This window comes from Microcaecilia unicolor, chromosome 1, assembly GCF_901765095.1.
Source record: "Microcaecilia unicolor chromosome 1, aMicUni1.1, whole genome shotgun sequence".
NCBI classification, from domain to species: Eukaryota; Metazoa; Chordata; class Amphibia; order Gymnophiona; family Siphonopidae; genus Microcaecilia; species Microcaecilia unicolor.
Window position 1 is genome coordinate 642,737,570 of NC_044031.1, and position 21,200 is coordinate 642,758,769.

The 21,200-nt window shown below is 41.6% G+C and overlaps 1 protein-coding gene across 1 annotated transcript; it reads right to left on the reverse strand.

The window, feature by feature from the left end:
* Positions 1-1,453: 1,453 nt before the first annotated feature.
* LOC115461213 (olfactory receptor 1038-like) lies at positions 1,454-13,003 on the reverse strand. The gene is made up of 2 exons (XM_030190889.1): positions 12,920-13,003; positions 1,454-2,439 (listed from the first exon to the last, which is right to left on the reverse strand). The coding sequence occupies exon 2, from the start codon at positions 2,408-2,410 to the stop codon at positions 1,454-1,456; it is 957 nt and encodes a 318-aa protein (XP_030046749.1). The 5' UTR covers positions 2,411-2,439; positions 12,920-13,003.
* Between the last annotated feature and the right edge of the window lie 8,197 nt (positions 13,004-21,200).

Genomic DNA, 21,200 nt, shown 5'->3' on the forward strand with positions numbered 1-21,200 from the left:
CTCAGTTAAGTAGAGTAGCTAGTCCATGCAAACACATATACATGAAAGATTAGGCCGCATTTTAAGCCTGCTGTGTTGATTCAAATGTGGTCCCCTTCATTGGATAGCATCTCCGCCAGTAGTGTTGAGATGGCAACATCACAGTGGAATAACTAAGCCTATAAGAAAAACATTATTGTTTCTCATAATAAGCCTTTTTTTACCTTGGTGTGAGAGAGTGGGTGATACATGACTGAGTATCCAAAGGATCACTCCCTGGGGCCGATATTCAGACTGCAAAAGGTAGCCTGGCTGCCTCCCATGGTCAGCACTGAGCCCAGATATTCAATGCTGAGCGATTTTCAGTGACTGGCATTGAATATTCAGTTTATTTTCACCAGTTTCAACTTAACTGGCCAAGCTGATATTCAACACTGGTTGGTTAAGTTGGAACTGGCCAAAGATATTCCAGATATTGACTCAGACATATTTGTTCACCAAACTTAGCCGACAACATGCAGAAAATTTGGCAAATAGCCTTTTATACCATGCAATATATCCAGCTATCTGCTAGGCACTAACCAGCAATATTCAGCAGGATGCAGCCGGCTATCTCCCACTGAATATCGTTTTTGAGATGGGCGTCCTCGGTTTCCATTATCGGCTAAAACCGAGGTCGCCCATCTCTAAGGTCAACAATCTCAACATTTAGGTCAACCATCTCTAAGGTCAACCTAAATGTTGAGATTTGGGCGTCCCCGACCGTATTATCGAAATGAAAGATAGACACCCATCTTGTTTTGATAATGCAAGATGCCCCGTTCATTTGCGGGGACATTCTCAGAGATGGGCATCCTTAGAGATGGTCATCCCCGTTTGATTATGCCCCTCTATAAGATTATGCGAACCGCTATGTGGAGAATGATGAGGAAAAAGTAAATGTGCTAAACAAATACTTTGTTACTATGTAGAATGCTGAAGTTATCACAGGAAAGAGGGAAAAGGACATGCAGGCAGGGGAGGACAAGGGAAGAGCAAGAGAGAGGAGGTGATTAGCAATGCATGCAAGGTGGAAGAAGGAAATTGATATGCACTCCACTCCCAACAAACAACAATCTCCAAAGTGACCACATTTCAAATATTTTATTGCACACTACCTCAACTTTGTTTTATTTCAAATACAACATGAGGCATTCTGTTGAAAGGTAAACAACTGTACCTCATGGTTAGTGCAGTCGATTGAGATCATGGGAAACTGGGTTCAATTCCCATGGCAGCTCCATGTGACTCTGAGCAAGTCACTTAACCCTCCATTGCCCCAGGTACAAAACAGATTGTGAGGCCATAAGGGACAGAAAAAAGTACCAGCATAGACCACTTTGGTTGTACCACAGAAAGGCAGTACATCAAGACCATGACCCTTTACCCTTTTACTATATCTGCTGATTCGCATTTATACTTCTTTTTTATTTAATCAGGAAAAGAAATTATTTGTATAACAAAACCATTTTGTCTCCAAGACTTTTCTTAATGCTCGTTTAACATCTTTGTTCCTGAGGCTGTAGATCATGGGATTAACCATTGGAATTACCATTGTGTATATTACAGAAAGCACACGATTTGTATATAGAGAAAAAAAGGAACTTGGGATTACATATATGAAGATTATAGTCCCAAAAAATATAATCACTGTGATAAAATGAGACCCACAAGTAGAGAAAGCTTTACGTATGCTCTTTGAAGACCGCATTCTCAAGATAGCAGAAATAATAAATATGTATGACAGGACTATTGCTATAACTGATAGAAAACAATAAATGCCACCAAAAACAGACAATACTATCTCATTAGAGGAGGTATCAGAGCAGGAGAGCTTTAACAGTGGATGGGCATCACAATAGAAATGATTAATCTCATTGGATCCACAGAAATTCACTGAGAATATATTAACAGTTTGGATCAAGGAATATACAGTGCTAATCATGTACACACCAATCATTAACTGGGTACAGACTGTCCTAGTCATCACAACAGTATAATGCAAGGGGTTGCATATTGCCACATAACGATCATACGCCATCACGGCCAACAAGAGACACTCTGTAGCTGCTAGGGTTACAAACATAAAGAGTTGCATAGCACATTCAAGCAGGGAGATGGTGTTTTCCTCCACTTTGAAGTCAACCAAAGCCTTTGGGGTGATTGTTGAGGAGTAACAGATATCTACAAATGATAAGTTAGAGAGAAAATAGTACATGGGTGTTTGAAGTTGAGGATCAATTCTAACTACTGTAATTATGCTGATGTTTCCCAGTACAGTGAGAATATACATGACAAAAAACGCAACAAATAGTAAATTCTGCAGTCTGGAGAGATCAGAAAATCCTAATAGGATGAACTCGGTCACAGACGTTTGGTTTTTGCCTTTCATTTTCGGCAGGACAGAGAGCTGGACATGTGCTGTTGGAATAAGAAGGAAAGAAAATCAGAAAATAATCCTATGAATATTAAAGATATTTATGGCTTGAAGGACTAAATATCTTTTATGTGTTTTCCATCAAACAAGACTCCATTGTGACTGGAATAGTTGATTATTGAATGCATTATAATATACATGAACATCAGGAAATATAAGCATTTTTGCCTAGATTTGTTGTCCTTGTAGAAGAAACAATCACACCGGTAGAGTAGAATGCCGATTATCCTCTGCAGAGGTTGGTCCGGATAATCATAAATCTGGATAATTGGACATATCAAATTTTTGTAAAGAAAATAAAATTATAGCATTGCTTATTAAACATTAGTTTATTTTCTTCAATATGTTTGTAAAAAAAAGTATAAAATATAGTAGTTCTAATCAAAAAGTACTGTTTCTAAAAGTAAAGTACAATACGGTGCTGTATTTCTTATACATAAAGTATACTCTACTGTACACTTAATTGCTTCAAGACCGATTATTTATTTTATCATCTGTTATGATCTGATATCCTGGATCATTTGCATCACTGCATATCCATTCAGAGATATTCTCAACATCACAATCAGAGCAACCAGGAACCTGTACAAAATCTCTGGCAATGTTTTTAAGGACATCATCTTCTTCTCCTTCTCCAGGTCTCTCTGTTTTGATTAGAATTATGTTCCATGTGTTTTTCAGGGGTTTGGTTTTTTACATGATTCCAAGTGTCAGCAACCATGTAGGAAGAATATTTTATGTTCAATTCTCATATGAATTGGATCATGGCACTTTCAGTTTCTATGTCAGCCAAAATAAGTTTTTCTTAGCAGTTGTTTCCTGTAAACTCATTTTAATGAAACAATAACTCCTTTATCCATTGGCTGCATTAAAGATGTCACATTTGGTGGCAAAAAAAGCACTTTGAATCTACCTTCCTCTCACTCTAGGCTTTCAGCTGTAGGATCTGAAGGTGCATTGTCCAAAAATAAAATGACATCTCCTTGTTTTCCTGTATGAAGCTGAAATCTTTTCACCTCCCGTATGAAGCAAATGTCATACCAGTCAAGGAAAACTTGGAACTCATCCAAGCTTGTTTTTGGTTTCTGTATAACAATGGAATGTTATGTATGTTTTTGAATGCACAAGGATTTTTAGATTTACCAATCAGCAATAACTCCAACTTATGAGTACAAGTTGCATTTCCCCCAACCAACACGTTCTTTTGATGAATAAATATCTTCATTTAACATAACATGAGAATATTATATGCTACAGTTTTGCATACATTTATCCTACAGCAAAGATATACAGCTTTTGTCTCAGCAACTGTATCTGTTTAAGTGGATTACACAAAACAGCAGACTTAAGGTGAAGTGAGTGAATTATCTCTTTATCTTCACATTTTCAGTGGTACTACTTAAGCGTATAGGGATCTTTATGGAGTGTCCATCTCTTGAAATGTTGTCCCATTCCCCCCCTCCCCCTGAAATTCAACCAAACTTTTCATAAATCTTAAACAACTCTGCATTATAGCGGCATTTTATAAAGAATTATCACAGTGTAAAGCAGGAATGGGTGCTTTTTTTTCTTTCTAGCTCCTTTTCTTTGGAACAATTTGTCTCTGGGACTTTGTGTCAAAGCGACTTAGAAGAATTTCAAAACTGATATTTTCAATATCGTTCAACCTTTCTTAATGCTGGTGGATCAAGAACAGGAGCATTAAAAAAAAAAGATTGGATGCTTCTAAGTGTGTAATTGAGTACTTTTCTGACATTTATTGGAGTTCCTTTCTCTCTTTGGAAGTTGTTTAACATTATAGATCTCCTAGACTTGTCCAAAATTTGGTGATTCATCAAACCATAAATAAACATAAATATAAACATGTGTTTCATATGGACAAGGGCCGTTCTATAATTACATTGCAGAATATCAGGCTTATTTTCGAAAGAGGTTGCCCATCTTTCAGCACAAATCGCAAGATGGGCGTCCTTCTCCCAGGATCGTCCAAATCGGCATAATCGAAAGCCAATTTTGGGTGTCCTCAACTTCTTTCTGTCACAGGGATGACCAAAGTTAACGGGGGCGTGTTGGAAGCATAGCAAAGGCGGCACTGGGGCGTGCTTAACACATGGGTGTCCTCGGCCAATAATGGAAAAAAGAAGGGCATCCCTGATGAGCACTTGGACGACTTTACTTGGTCCATTTTTTCTTGCAACCAAGCCTCAAAAAGGTGCCCAAACTGACCAGATGACCACCAGAGGGAATCGGGGATGACCTCCCCTTACTCCCCCAGTGGTCACCAACCCCCTCCCAGCCTAAAAATTAACTTTAAAAATATTTTTTGCCAGCCTCAAATGTCATACCCAGCTTCCTGACAGCAGTAAGCAGGTCCCTGGAGCAGTTTTAGTGGGTGCAGTGCACTTCAGGCAGGCGGACCCAGGCCCATCCCCCCCTACCTGTTACACTTGTGGTGGTAAATGTGAGCCCTTCAAAACCCATCAGAAACCCACTGTACCCACATGTAGGTGCCCCCCTTCACCCTTTAGGGCTATGGTAGTGGTGTACAGTTTTGGGGAGTGGGTTTTGTGGGGGCTCAGCACCCAAGGTAAGGGAGCTATGCACCTGGGAGCAATTTGTAAAGTCCACTGCAGTGCCCCCTAGGCTGCCCGGTTGGTGTCCTGGCATATGAAGGGGACCAGTGCACCATGAATGCTGGCTCCTCCCATGAACAAATGGCTTGGATTTTGGTCATTTCTGAGATGGGCGTCCTCGGTTTCCATTATCGCTGAAAATCGGGGACGACCATCTCAAAGGTCGACCTAAATATTAAGATTTGGGTGTCCCCGACTGTATTATCAAAATGAAAGATGGACGCCCATCTTGTTTCGACAATATGGGTTTCCCTGCCCCTTCCCGACGTCCTGCGAGGACGCCTTCAGGAAAACTTGGGCGCCCCGTTCGATTATGCCCCTCCACGCATGTATAATCTTGTACTTACACAATTTTGAGTGCCTTTTACTGAATCCAACCCGTATTGTATATATGTATCTGGTACATAACTATAGGCGACCTCCTTATAGACTTGCCCTAATCTTGATAAAATTGCCCTGATGCTGACATACAATAGGCCATCACATAGGCTCCCTGGTATAAATTATCCCCTGTATGCAAATGTTTTCAGATGGTTAGTTATGAATACTGAAATTCTCTAAATTCATGCACGTAAACTAACTGCACAAGTAACAATTAACGCACAGTAAATACCGTGTACTAACCGCATGTGTGCAGTCCATAACCATTCTCCCCCTATAACCTTTCCAGCTCCTGTTTCCTAACACAGCATGCAGTTCAGGTACAAATTAACACACACTAACTGTCATACTGCTAAGCTTATCAATTTACACATTAATCTCTTAACAAACTGAAGGCAGATTCAAGATGGACCCAGAGGTTATTCAGGCACTGGGATTGGTAACATGGAATATTAAGCCCTGGGATTGGTAGCATGGAATCTTGTTACTCTTTGGGTTTCTGGTAGGAATTTGTTTTTGTTACATTTGTACCCCGTGCTTTCCCACTCATGGCAGGCTCAATGCGGCTTAAATATTGTATACAGGTACTTATTTGTACCTGGGGCAATGGAGGGTTAAGTGACTTGCCCAGAGTCACAAGGAGCTGCCTGTGCCTGAAGTGGGAATTGAACTCAGTTCCTCAGGACCAAAGTCCACCACCCTAACCACTAGGCCACTCCTCCGGTTACTGCTGGAAGCAGAATACTGGACTAGATGGACCATCGGTATGATCCAGTATTCATATAATACTGTATATATTAATAAGAACAGAACATGCTTATTGTTAATCTAAATCATAAAATCATAATTAAACCATAAACTATTAACATTGAATAAATAATGTATTATAAGAGCAAATATTGATAATTATGCAAAATAGTTATATGCATGGCCATGTGTCCCTTTTCTTACAAAATTATAAAAATATAGAGAGATCTGATTCAATATTGAGACTATCGGGTGACATGGAGGGGCATTTTCGAAAGGGACGTCCATGTTTTGATATGGAGGTCCTCACAAAACGTCCCGATCCAGGGGCGGGGAAACCCGTATTTTCAAAACAAGATGGACGTCCATCTTTCATTTCAAAAATACCGTCAGGGACATCCAAATCCTTAAATTTGGTCATCCCCACACTTGGTCGTTTCTGATTTTCGGTGATAATCGAAACCTTGGATGACCCTGGGAGAAGGACGTCCATCTCTTTCAAAGATGGGTGTCCTCTTTCAAAAATGAGCCCTATGGTGTTATTCCTAAAAATGAACTTTTTCACCTCTCGTAAAAACAAACAATTCACAATGTACCTGTATCTTGTGGATAGAAATAAAACATAATTTATCAAATTTATGTTGTTTTGCAAGCATATGCTCTACAAGTGGCTTCTCCACAATTTTCCTTATAGCACTTCTGTGCTCAATGATTCTTTTATTCAAAGCTCTTACAATTTTCCTAATATTTTTTTATTCAAAGCTTTTAGGGGCCCTTTTACTAAGTTGCGTGAGACTCAATCAGGCTTATTTTCGAAAGAGAAGGAAGTCCATCTTTCAACACAAATCGGAAGAAGGACGTCCTTCTCACAGGGTAAGCTCTTTGAGCAGGGACTGTCTTTTTGTGTATGGTGTGCAGCGCTGCGTATGCCTTGTAGAGCTATAGAAATGATAAATAGTAGTAGTAGTCATCCAAATCGGTATAATTGAAAGCCGATTTTTTACTTCCCCAACTGCTTTCCATTGCAGGGACGGCCAAAGTTCATGGGGGCGTGTTGGAGGTATAGCGAAGACGGGACTTGGGTGTGCCTAACACTTGGACATCCTCAACCCATAATGGAAAAAAGAAGGGCGTCCCTGATGAGCACTTGGACAACTTTACCTGGTCCTGTTTTTTTTACGACTAAGAGGCATATTTTCAAAGCACTTAGCCTTCCAAAGTTCCATAGGTTTCTATGGAACTTTGGAAGGCTAAGTGCTTTGAAAATATGCCTCTAAGCCTCTATGCCAGCCTCAAATGTCATACTCAGGTCCATGACAGCAGCATGCAGGTCCCTGGAGCAGTTTTAGTGGGTGCAGTGCACTTCAGGCAGGCAGACTCAGGCCCATCCCCCCCCTACCTGTTACACTTGTGGTGGTAAATGTGAGCCCTCTAAAACACACCACAAACCCACTGTACCCACATCTAGGTGCCCCCCTTCACCCATAAGGGCTATGGTAGTGGTGTACAGTTGTGGGGAGTGGGTTGGGGGGCGGGGTTGTGGGGCTCAGCACACAAGGTAAGGGAGCTATGCACCTGGGAGCAATTTCTGAAGTCCACTGCAGTGTCTCCTCGGGTGCCCGGTTGGTTTCTTGGCATGTCAGGGGGACCAGAGCACTACGAATGCTGGCTCCTCCCACGAACAAATGGCTTGGATTTAGTCGTTTCTGAGATTGGTGTCCTTGTTATCCATTATCACCGAAAATCAGAAACGACCAAGTCTAGGGATGACCATCTCTAAGGATGACCTAAATTTAAAGATTTGGGCATCGCTGACTGTATTATCGAAACAAATGATGGACGTCCATCTTGTTTCGATAATACCCCTCCAGCAGGACATTTTGCAAGGACGTCCTCAGCAAAACTTGGGCATCCCTTTCGATTATGCCCCTCCACGTTTGCCCAATATTCGCCAAAATGAAGTTACCGCCAGGCTACCGTGTGGCTCTTGTGGTAATTTCAGTTTTGGCATGATGCTGATACGCACGGTCGAAAAATTATTTTTATTTTCGGCCGCATTTGGCACATGTAGGTCATTACCGACCAGTTACCATGTAAGACTTTACCACTACATCAATGGCTGGCGGTAAGGTCGCAGACCCAAAATAGATACATGGCAATTTTGATTTTGTCACACATCCATTTTCAGCAAGCGATTTTAAAAGGCGTACTAAAAAATGGATCAGTGTATGCCCAAAACCTGCGCCTACACTACTGCAAGCCATTTTTCAGTGCAGCTTAGTAAAAGGACCCCTTTCAGTTTTCCCAATGTAAAGAAGTTTTCAAGGCCAAGACACTACATATACAACTCTTTCTGTTTCACAATTTGAGAAATGCCATATTTCATATCTATCTTCTGTAACTGAATGCTCAAAATACTTGGTTTTAAGATTAACATGGCATACAGAGCAGTTGTGACATGGGTAATGTCCCAAAACAGCATCTTTCTTATTCTTAGAGGACATAGGTAGTACTGACGGTGCTCCAGATTCCTGTAACTTTTAAAAGCCACTAGGAGCACTTTATCAGTAAATTCAGGTATTGCTTGTGTCACATGCCAGTGTTTTTTCAGTATTTTTATAATGTCAGACTATGTGGAGGATATTTTCGATATGACATCTAAAATCAACTTTGGATGTTTTGCGGAAAATGTTGGAAAATCCAGTAGCGAACATGGTCGTTTTTGAACCTGAAAAACATCTATCTTTCTTTTTTTTAATGGCCATTTGCAAGATGTTGTACTCAGTATATCTATCTTTTTGGACCATTTTTGGAAAAAAAAAGAAGTCCAAGTGAAATCTGCACAAAATCAAACATTTGGGATATAGCAGAAGCCAGTTTTCTTAGTAGACTGGTCACACATACATCCCAGCAGAGCTGTGGGGCACTCTAGGGGGCACTGCAGTGGATTTCACACAAAAGGTCCCAGGTACACATCTCATCATTGCCCATTTATATTGTATGGGGAGCACTTCAAAACCCACCAAAAACCTACTTAACCCAAATGTACACCACTATAATAGCCCTTATGCCTGATATTGCCAACTATTTATAGGTATAGTAGGTTTTTGGTGAGTTTTGGAGGGCCCATATGTTCCACCACAAGTGTACTAGTTAGAATGGGATATGGGCCTGGATCCCCTTCTCTACAGTGCACTCATTGACCAGTAGCCTATTCCTGGGTCTTGCGTTCTGTTCTAATATGACTGGCCAGAAGTTAGTATGTGTTGTTTCTTTTACATCTTTGAGGTGGTGAGGGTGGTTGGAGTTCTATGACCACTGGAAGATTAAGGGGGTCATGCTTTAGTCCATCCAGTGGTCATCTTGTCATTTAGGGCACTTTTTTATGGCTAATTTATAGTAAAAACAGGTCTAGACCAAAACATCTAAATTGTAGCCCTGGATGGTTTTGTTCTGTTCCATTATGGGAAAAAAAACGTTCAAATGTTAGGAATGCCCAAGTTGCGCCCAAGTGGATTTCAGCAGCAGGAGACACGGACACGACTTTAAGAAAAGATACGTTTATTGTTTTGAGCACATGCATTTTGAGCACTTTCTATGCGTTTGCAATAGCACTATAAAATTGAATCAAGGGATAGCCCAATGAAGAGATGCTATGCCACTAGGCAAAAGAATTTATGATAGTGCCGATGAGTGGTATCTTCCGAGGGTTCCCTTACACATATATATATATACATAAGAACATACTATACTGTGAATATGTTTTATACTATAATGTGTGAGGAGAGAAAAAATTTAAGTTAGGGCTATTTGCAGACAATTAGTTCCTCTCTTTGGTTTTGTAGATTATTTGGTTTCTTTTACTGAAGAGTTTTCTATTGGAGATTTTGAGTGGTTTCAAGTTGCACCCCCAACATGCTCACCACACATCAAACTGCATAGAAAATGTCTTAATATATTAATATATTGGCAAACAGAATGTCCATATACTGCTTTGTGCCCCTTTTGAGACATTTTCTGTTTCAAAAATGAGCTCAATAATAAGATACATACTACTTTATAATTGTTCTCTTTTGGTTTTAAACATGCTTTGCAGTAAATGCCTTGCAACTTTTCTGCATGTGTTGTGTTTTCTATACACCAGCACTAGAGGTGTTTTTCATGTTGTGCTGCTGCTTCTTTAAAGAATCTCCTCTGCCTGGTGGTACAATTTGTTTTCCCTGTTCCTTTAAGTCTTTTGAAACTGTAGATCTGTCTTCCTGCTTTCAGTATTTCTTTATCACCCACTATCATCTTAGGGGCCCTTTTACTAAGCTGTGTATCAATGTCAGGACTTATGCCTGCTCCCAGGCACATTTAGAATGTGGCAAACTGCTATTAAACAATACTCTATTGGGGGGATTGAGGGAGTTGCCCCCTTAATCCCCCAATGGCTTCTGCCTTTCTTCACTCTCTAATGCCACACTAGTAGGGGAAAGTGGTTACTGTGACAGCAAACCCATTGATATTTGATAAATTTATTTTTTCTAAAATGGATATTTATGCTGCATGTATCTTGCACATAAATGTCCATTTCACTTGTATTTTAGAACAGGCTCTATATCAGCAGATACAATTCTAAACTACTGGTGAATCTTGAGTAGAGCAAAAGTGGCAGTAATCATGCCTGTTGGGAACACAAATGCACACATTTTATAAGGGATGTAAGTCAAAAATTCCCCTGTCCTTTGCCCAGTCTCTGCCCCCAAACACTCCTAAATCTGGGTCATGCAAAAGGACATGTATTGTTGTGGTGTGGACTTTCAAGTAGGAGTCATTTTATGTGGCCTGTTATGTGTGTATACTGGCACATATGTTTGAAAAAGGTACATGGCAGAGCAAGGTGAGGGGAGATAGTCACTGGCAAGATGAGCTACTTACTTGGTGGAAACATTTGGGTCCTTGTACAGCAGGTGCAATTATTATTTCTTTTAAACTCCAGCCACTTTAGCTGAATTTGAATATTCAGTGCTAGTACCTGGATAGTGGATAATATTGAATGTACAGATTCAGTGCTAGGGGCCACTGTAGTGGTGCCCACAGACCACCCCTGTACTATCCTCTGAAAGTTAAGGGATAGCCTGACCCTTTGGTACCCAGATATGTGGATTTAAACACAGTAGAACACCAATTATCTGAATGCTGATCATCCGGGTTTCCGATTATCCGGACCCATTACCCTCCAACACCTTCCCAGCCAATCCTTGCAGTCCATGCAGAGAAAAGCCTTTCCCTTTCCTTTTCTGGCTCTTTCTAGACTCATGCACAGCAGAAAAAAAAACTTTCTGCCTTGCCACTGATCTGTGTAATGGCGAGGGTCGACTGAGGCTTTTTCCTGCTTAGGTGAGAGAGCGTGAATCTCCTCTTACGTCTATGTTTACTAAGCTGTGCTACAGGTGCGTTAGCATTTTTAACGCACATAAATGGTTTACGCATGTTAAACACTAATGCACTCATAGAAGTGTATAGGCGTGTTAGCGTTTAACGCAACTTAACTTTAAAGGCGCGTTAGAAATGCTAATGCACCTTAGTAAACATACTCCTTAGTGAGGTATATATTGGTGTGAGATCTAGAGTATATTAGTATATTGTGAGTACTCCACTACCTTCAATTGGTTAATATATGAATCACCTCAGGGTTGTTGATGTGAAATATTAGAGTCCACAATGGAGTCTATTTGAAGTCTATTGTATAAAAGCAACACAGGCATTCAGAACACGCTACTGTAGTGCATACATTCTACAGTAGAATTTCCATCTGCTTCAAAGTAAGCATAAATGTGTATGCATATTCCTGTATTTTTTTTAAATACAAGTGTGCATCTCAGATCTACCCTGCTCCATACAAATGACACCTGAGTACACCCATATGAGTGCAGATAAAACATACACATTATCTTCTCACTGAGGGGGAAAGAAGTCAAAGCGGGCTACCATTAAGACTAGTTATTATAACCCATCTTAAAAGTAGCCCACTTTGATAACTTCCCCTCTCAGTGTACTTACATACACATATACCTTCTGGAAATATAAAATAATCTTTACATATGAGTAAAATTATGGGCATGCTTGCCTGATTTGAGTAGAGGCATTCCTGGAGGTGGAGAGGTCTGTGTTCTGTCCATTTATGTCAGAGAGGTTTCTAAATGTCTATCATATCTCCCCTTTCCCACCTATCTTCCAAAGTATACAAATTGAGAAAAGAACATACTGGGTCAGACCGATGGTCCATCTAGTCTAGTCTAGTGTACTGCTTCTAGCAGTAACCAGTCCAGGTCACAAGTACTTGGCAGAAACCCAAAGAGTAGCAAAATTTCATCCTACCAATCCTAGTGCCTGAAGAACCTCTGGGTCCATCCTGACTCTGCCTCCAGCAACCCCGGCAGTAAAAAGTGGTGGTCTGCCCAGATCAGTAACACAACATGGATAAGAATCGCTGGAAATTCGAGTACGACCTTGTCAGCAGGACATATTTGAGTAAGAGCTTTTCTAGCCTAGCTGTGTCTTGCAGATTATCAGATCAGTTATGATTTGTTTCTACTGGGTTATATGTTCTAGCAAATTCCTGAACTTTCCCATACAGTCATAATCAATGTATAAAATAGACAGTACAAATTGTAGTACATGCTCACATATACAGATCATTGTAATAACTTCATCTTACCTGTAACAGAAAAAAATGGATCTTTTTTGCTTCTGAATAATACGTGATTACAATGAATGGTGTGGTTAAATATACATCCTTTGTCCTTTGAGAAAAAGAACTGGATCCCTGAAGAATTCCACAGTAACACATACAAAAAATGTTTCAGATGTGCAAAAAAACAATTAGAACATTCAATTAATGTCTGGGGGGGCATTATAATGTTAAGCTTTTATATTTGTTTATGAACAATGACTAAGAAACCCTGACCGATATACCTACATAAGTAATTTTTTTTGGGCAAATATGGATGTATATGAAAAAGCATAAATATTACGTTCTTACATGTTTTTATTCCTGAAAAGCCCAATTTCTTTAACAAATTAACATTAGTTTCTTTATAAATAGTAAACTCATGTATATTTGCTACATAAAACAATATATTTACATTGAAAATGAATAATCTACTGTGATGGAACATCATGTAGCACAGCACATTAATTATAAATTTGTAGAAAACTATCACACAAAAAAAGGCTTTGAGAGGTTGTTTTTGCAGTAAAGGTTATTACAGCTCAGTGAGAAATAATAATTGGGGCAGTTATAACCAGTCTTGTTCTTCCTAAGAATATCATACTAGGACAGAGTGAAGGTCCATCAAGTTCAGTATCCTGTTTCTAACAGTGGCCAATCCAGGTCATAAGTACCTGGCAATATCCCAGAACAGTAAAACAGATTTTATGTTGCTTATCCTAGAAATAAGCAGTGGATTTTCCTAAGTCCATTTTAATAATGGCTTATGATCGTTTCTTTTAGGAAATTATCCAAACCATTTTAAAGCCCTGCAAAGCTAACCGCTTTTACCACATTCTCTGACAACGAATTCCAGTTTAATTAAATGTTGTTTGAAAAAATATTTTCTTTGGTTTACCAATTTACTATTTAGCAGCTTCATTTTGTGCCCCCTAATCCTAGTATTATTGGAACAAGAAAACTAGAAATTCACATATACCCATTCCACTCCACTCAGTATTTTATAGACCTCTATCATATCTCCCCTTAGTCGACTCTTCTCCAAGCTAAAGAGCCCTAGCTGCCTTAGTCTTTCCTCATAGGTAAGTCAGCCCATTCCCTTTATCATTTTCGTTGACCTTCTCTGTACCTTTTCTAATCCAGCTATATCTTTTTTGAGATGTGGTGACCAGATTTACACACATGATTCAAAGTGCGGTTGCACATTGTAGCAATACAAAGGCATTATAATATTTTTATTTTGTTTTCCATTGCTTTCCTAATAATTCTGAACATTCTATTAGCTTTCATAGCCACCACTGCACACTGAGCATAGGGCTTTAACTTATCATCAATGAAGGCTCCTAGACCTTTTCCTAGGCAGTGACTCCTAATGTGGAATCTTGAATCTCATACCTATAGTTTGGATTCCTCATTCCCAAATGCATCACTTTGCACTTGTTCACATTAAAGGTCACCTGCCATTTGGATGCCCAGTCTTCCAGTCTCAAAAGATCCTCTTACAATCCTCATGTGATTTAAATATTTCAAATAATTTTGTGTAATCAGCACATATAATTATCTCACTAGATTATAATTATATGTAATCAGCAAATATAATTATCTCACTAGTTTATTCCCATCTCTAGATCATTTATAGATATGTTAAAAAGCAGTGGTTCCAGAACACACCCCTAGGGAACCCCACTGTCTACCCTTCTCCATTGAGAATACTGAAGAATTAAACCTACTCTCTGTTTTTTATGTTTTAACAAGTTCTTAATCATCAATATGACAATTGCCTTCTATCTCATGACTTTCTAATTTCATCAGGAGTCTTTTGTGAGGTAATTTGTCAAATGCATTTTGAAAATCCAGATACGTGGAGGGGCATAATCGAACGGAAATGCCTATCTCCATGGGCGTTTATCTCCGAGAACGGGTCCATGAAGGGGCGGGCCGAACATTATTTTCAAAAAAATGGACGTTTTTGAGCTGGGCGTTTGTTTTTTTAGCGATAATGGAAACTAAAAACGCCCAGCTCAAAAACGTCCTAATCCGAGCCATTTGGTCATGGGAGGGGCCACGATTCGTAGTACACTCGCCTCCCTGATATGCCAGGACACCAACTGGGCACCCTACTTCAGTGCGGTGGACTTCAAAAAAAGTTCCCACATGCATAGCTCCCTTACCAAGGGTGCTGAACACCCAACCCCCCTCCCCAAAACCCACAAATGTACAACACTATCATAGCTCTTAGGGGTGAAGGGGGCACCTACATGTGGGTACAGTGGGTTTTGGAGGCCTCCCGTTTACCAGCACAAGTGTTACAGGTGGGGGGGAGGATGGGCCTGGGGCCACCTGGCTGAAGTGCACTGCGGTACCCACTAAAAATGCTCCAGGGACCTGCATACACGCAGGCCTCTAGGACTGGTTGCTGCTATATAACCTTGGCACACCAGTTGACACCTGAAGACTAATCTCTCCGAAAACATCTTTTATTGGAATAAGCACGCTTACTCACAGTTAACTGCAGATCAGAGGTTGTGCCCCACTGGCAACAAGTCTCCCTGGTACTGAGATGAGCAGTAGGTCAGAACTGGCAGAATGCTGTACAATGCCCTTATTCAGCCACATTCAAGGGAAGAACTAAGTTGTCTAACGTGGCTAACACAGGAAAGAGAACTAAAACTGGCTTACAAAAATGGCCACTACCGCATGGACTACAACAGGAAACACAACAGGGCACACTCTGACCTAGTAGGCAGGGGGAAAAGCACCATGGGAGAAGAGCCTACCAACTACCAACATTGTGAGACTGTAACACAAGCTAATGAAATCACGGAGCCCAATACCCTACACCCACCACAATGCAATGCTGATGTGACCCTGTACTGCACCCGAGAGCCACATCTGACCCAGGGAAAGGCTGTGACAGGATCGAACACATTCTGCTGTCAAGGAGGTGGGCATGGCATTTGAGGCTGGCATACAGGCTGGAAAAGAAGTTTTTAAAGTGGGGGGTTTTTTGGTGGGAGGGGGTTAGTGACCACTGGGGGAGTCCGGGGATGTCATCCCCAATTCCCTCCAGTGGTCATCTGGGCAGTTGGGGCACTGTTTTGGGACTTGTTCGTGGAAAAAAAAGGGTCCAAAAAAAGTGACCCAAAATCACGGTAAAAACGCCTTTTTTTTCGATTATCAGCTAAAGACGCCCATCTCTCCTCGGCTGATAACCACGCCCCAGTTCCACCTCCACCACGCCTCCAACACGCCCCCGTCAACTTTATTCGTTTCCGCGATGGAGTGCAGTTGGAAACGCCCAAAATCGGCTTTCGATTATACCGATTTGGGCGCCTTTGCGAGACAAACGTCTATCTCCCGATTTAGGTCGCACTATAGGCGTTTTTCTCTTTTGAAAATAAGCTGGACAGTATCTTCTGACTCACCTACAGTGGTGGAAATAAGTATTTGATCCCTTGCTGATTTTGTAAGTTTGCCCACTGACAAAGACATGAGCAGCCCATAATTGAAGGGTAGGTTATTGGTAACAGTGAGAGATAGCACATCACAAATTAAATCCGGAAAATCACATTGTGGAAAGTATATGAATTTATTTGCATTCTGCAGAGGGAAATAAGTATTTAATCCCTCTGGCAAACAAGACCTAATACTTGGTGGCAAAACCCTTGTTGGCAAGCACAGCGGTCAGACGTCTTCTGTAGTTGATGATGAGGTTTGCACACATGTCAGGAGGAATTTTGGTCCACTCCTCTTTGCAGATCATCTCTAAATCATTAAGAGTTCTGGGCTGTCGCTTGGCAACTCGCAGCTTCAGCTCCCTCCATAAGTTTTCAATGGGATTAAGGTCTGGTGACTGGCTAGGCCACTCCATGACCCTAATGTGCTTCTTCCTGAGCCACTCCTTTGTTGCCTTGGCTGTATGTTTTGGGTCATTGTCGTGCTGGAAGACCCAGCCACGACCCATTTTTAAGGCCCTGGCGGAGGGAAGGAGGTTGTCACTCAGAATTGTACGGTACATGGCCCCATCCATTCTCCCATTGATGCGGTGAAGTAGTCCTGTGCCCTTAGCAGAGAAACACCCCCAAAACATAACATTTCCACCTCCATGCTTGACAGTGGGGATGGTGTTCTTTGGGTCATAGGCAGCATTTCTCTTCCTCCAAACACGGCGAGTTGAGTTCATGCCAAAGAGCTCAATTTTTGTCTCATCTGACCACAGCACCTTCTCCCAATCACTCTCGGCATCATCCAGGTGTTCACTGGCAAACTTCAGACGGGCCGTCACATGTGCCTTCCAGAGCAGGGGGACCTTGCGGGCACTGCAGGATTGCAATCCGTTATGTCGTAATGTGTTACCAATGGTTTTCGTGGTGACAGTGGTCCCAGCTGCCTTGAGATCATTGACAAGTTCCCCCCTTGTAGTTGTAGGCTGATTTCTAACCTTCCTCATGATCAAGGATACCCCACGAGGTGAGATTTTGCGTGGAGCCCCAGATCTTTGTCGATTGACAGTCATTTTGTACTTCTTCCATTTTCTTACTATGGCACCAACAGTTGTCTCCTTCTCGCCCAGCGTCTTACTGATGGTTTTGTAGCCCATTCCAGCCTTGTGCAGGTGTATGATCTTGTCCCTGACATCCTTAGACAGCTCCTTGCTCTTGGCCATTTTGTAGAGGTTAGAGTCTGACTGATTCACTGAGTCTGTGGACAGGTGTCTTTCATACAGGTGACCATTGCCGACAGCTGTCTGTCATGCAGGTAACGAGTTGATTTGGAGCATCTACCTGGTCTGTAGGGGCCAGATCTCTTACTGGTTGGTGGGGGATCAAATACTTATTTCCCTCTGCAGAATGCAAATAAATTCATATACTTTCCACAATGTGATTTTCCAGATTTAATTTGTGATGTGCTATCTCTCACTGTTACCAATAACCTACCCTTCAATTATGGGCTGCTCATGTCTTTGTCAGTGGGCAAACTTACAAAATCAGCAAGGGATCAAATACTTATTTCCACCACTGTATATCCACATGTTTATTCACCCCTTCAAAGAAATGTAGTAGATTGGTAAGGCAAGATTTCCATTGTCTAAATCCATGTTGGCTTTGTCTCATCCATGCTTATGTATATGCTCTGCAATTTGTTCTTTATAATAGTCTCTACCATTTTGCATGACACAATGTCAGGCTCAATGGTCTATAATTTCCTGGATCATCTCTGGAAACTTTTTTTTTTAATTGGCATTACATTGCCCATCCTCCAATGTTCTGGTACCATGCTGGATTTTAAAGATAAATTACATATTACTAACAATAGTTCTGCAAGCTTAGTTTTCAATTCTATCAGTACTCTGGGTGCCCCTTTTATCCCTAGGTCCTCCGGTGGTTCAACTGATTCCTTTACCAGCTTCTTGCTTCGAATATGCTTATTGCCTCCAATGCAATCTTCTTTTCAAAGTCTCCCTTTGCCTTCCTTATTAGCACTTTGAATTTGACTTCCCATTCCTTATGATATTTCCTATTATATTCAGTCAGATCCTTCTTCCTTTTTCTGAAGGATTTTCTTATAGCTGTAAGAGCTTCCTTCACTCACTTTTTAACCATGCCTGCTATAATTTGGCCTTCGTTCCTCCATTTTTAATACATGGAATATCTCTGGTCTAGGCTTCCAGGATGATATTTTTGAATAGCATCCACACCTGATGCAAATTTTTGACCTTTGTAACTGCTCTTCTAAGTTTTTTTTTTTTTAACCTTTCTCCTCATTTTATCATAGTCTTCTTTTTGAAAGTTAAATGCTAACATATTGGATTCCCTGTGTATACTTATTTCGGAGATTATATAAAATCTGATTATATTATGATCACTATTATGAAGTGGCCCTAGCACCATTATATCCTGCACCAGATTATGTGCTCCACTATAGACTAGGTCTAGACTTGTTCCCCCTCTTGTTGGTTCCTAAATCAGCTGCTCCATAAAGCATTCCTTGATTTCATAAAGGAATATTAACTTCCTAGCAAGCCATGATTTTACATTTACCCTATCAACATTGCGGTAATTAAAATCGAAGAATGTTATTTATATTATTAATTGCCCGTGCAGATTGAATTACGTGGGACAGACGTCGCGGATGCTCAAGACAAGACTGATCGAGCATAGGCATTGTATTCAGTCGAAGAAGATATATGAAACCACGGTAGAACATTGTGTGGAGAAACAGCATGTTTTTTCAGAGTTGAAATACATCGTGATTGAACAAGTTTATGTCACGGAAAGAAGAGGGGACATTATGTCACGTCTGTGGCCGTGACCACCCTCATACTTACCCTGTTTCTGGGAGTCAGTGGCTGTGCTGGCTTCTGCTTGTCTCTGTGTCTGTCTCTGTCTTAGTTTCTCTCTGGCTCTGTGTGCTGATTGCCCTACTGAATCTCACCTGTGTGGGCTTTGCCTCTTCCAAGATGGCTGCCGCCTCTTCGTCTCTGCCAGTATCCAAGATGGCTCCCGCTGTTACTTTCTATGGGATGCCTGCTCTGAGTGTCAAGCCTCTGTTTGGTTGCAAGGTGATTGCTGCACCTGTGGCTCTGGTGTTGATGGGCTTTATTAGTCACCTGAAGACTACAGTCCTGGCCTTTGCATTGCCATTTCCTCCGCAGTGCCTTAGGTCCCGAGGTTAGTGTGCTGTTAGCACTGTTTGCTTTCCTTGTCTTGTGCTCTGTGGGTTTTCTGCCCTTCTGTGTTTATTGTTCTGTGGGCTTCCAGCTCTTCTGTGTTATTTGCTCTGTGGGTCTCCTACCCTTCTGTGGGTTTTCAGCCCTTCTGTGTTTATCGCTTGTGGGTTTCCAGCCCTTCTGTGTTTATAGCTCTGTAGGGTTTCAGCCCTTCTGTGTTTATAGCTCTGTAGGGTTTTAGCCATTCTGTGTTTATCGCTTGTGGGTTTCCAGCCCTTCTGTGTGTATAGCTCTGCAGGGTTTCAGCCCTTCTGTGTCTAGCTCTGCTAGCTCTCTGTGTTTGTTCCTAGTGTTAGATTAGCCAGCTTAGCTCCGTCTGGTTGGTAGCCTGTGCCTAGCTCTGCTAGTTCTCTGTGTTTGTTTCCTGGGTATGACTTGTTAGCTTGGGCACAGCTTTGTGGTTAGCTGGTGTATAGCTTTACTAAGTCCCCTGAGTTTGCTCTGTGCATGTTTCCAGTGTATGACTTGTTAGCTTGGGCACAGCTTTGTTGTTAGCTGGTGTATAGCTTTACTAAGTCTCCTGAGTTTGTTCTGTGTATGTTTCCAGTGCATGACTTGTTAGCTTGGGCACAGCTTTGTTGTTAGCTGGTTTCTAGCTTTTCTAAGTCTCCTGAGTTTTGCTCTGTGTATGTACCTGTGTATGACTGGTTGCCTGGGTATAGCGTTCCTATTAGCCTGGGTACAGTCTAATATTTTAAATTTAAATGCTTTACTTTTCCTGGGTACAGTCTAATATTTTAAATTTAAATGCTTTACTTTTTGTCTATTAGATTGTAAGCTCTTTGAGCAGGGACTGTCTTTCTTTTGTGTTTGTACAGCGCTGCGTACACTTTGTAGCGCTCTAGAAATGTTAAATAGTAGTAGTAGTAGTACTAGTCATTGTGTTGATTCCTGCTGACTGCCAGAACCCGGACAGTTCCTGCTTGTCTGCCTTGCCTTCGCCTAGGTGCCAGGGGGCACCCCTGGACCTTCCTTCCTGCTGTTCCTGTAAGTCCTACCGGCTGCCAGAACCTGAGGGCTCAACCCGAGGGGGAGGCAGTCAAGTGTAGGTGAAGCCTAGGTCCAGGGTGTTCCAGTTCCGCTCCAGTGTGTTCCAGTCCAGCGGGTTTCACTCCTGTATGTTCCTGTCCAGTGGGGCCACTCCAGTGTGTCCAGTCCAGCGGGCCCCACTCCAGTGCGCACCTGTCCGGTGCGTTCCAGTTCCGAGTGTTCCAGTGTAGAACTCCAGTCCGGAGTTCCGGTCCAGTCTTGTCTTATCTCTACCTTGTAGGTGATCTTGCCTGCCACTGCCGCTCCACGGTAGTGGTCCAAGGACTCACAAACCCCGCGCTCCCGGGGAAGAAGCCTGAAGGTATGCAAAGGACCTCGAGAGCGCGTCCCGCATGGGCGGGCACGCGACACATTACAGGCATATTAAGAAGAAAAGAGCAAAGATGGATCCTTACGTTGCAATCTGTAATGCCGAAGGGTTTAAATGTCTCCATCGAATGGAAAGCCTTTTTGTGAGGTTACATCATTCTGATGGGGTGACATCACACA

What these genes read in the sequence shown, in the direction of transcription:
- LOC115461213 (XM_030190889.1), bottom strand. Translation starts at nt 2,410, where the DNA reads ATGAAAGGCAAAAACCAAACGTCTGTGACCGAGTTCATCCTATTAGGA.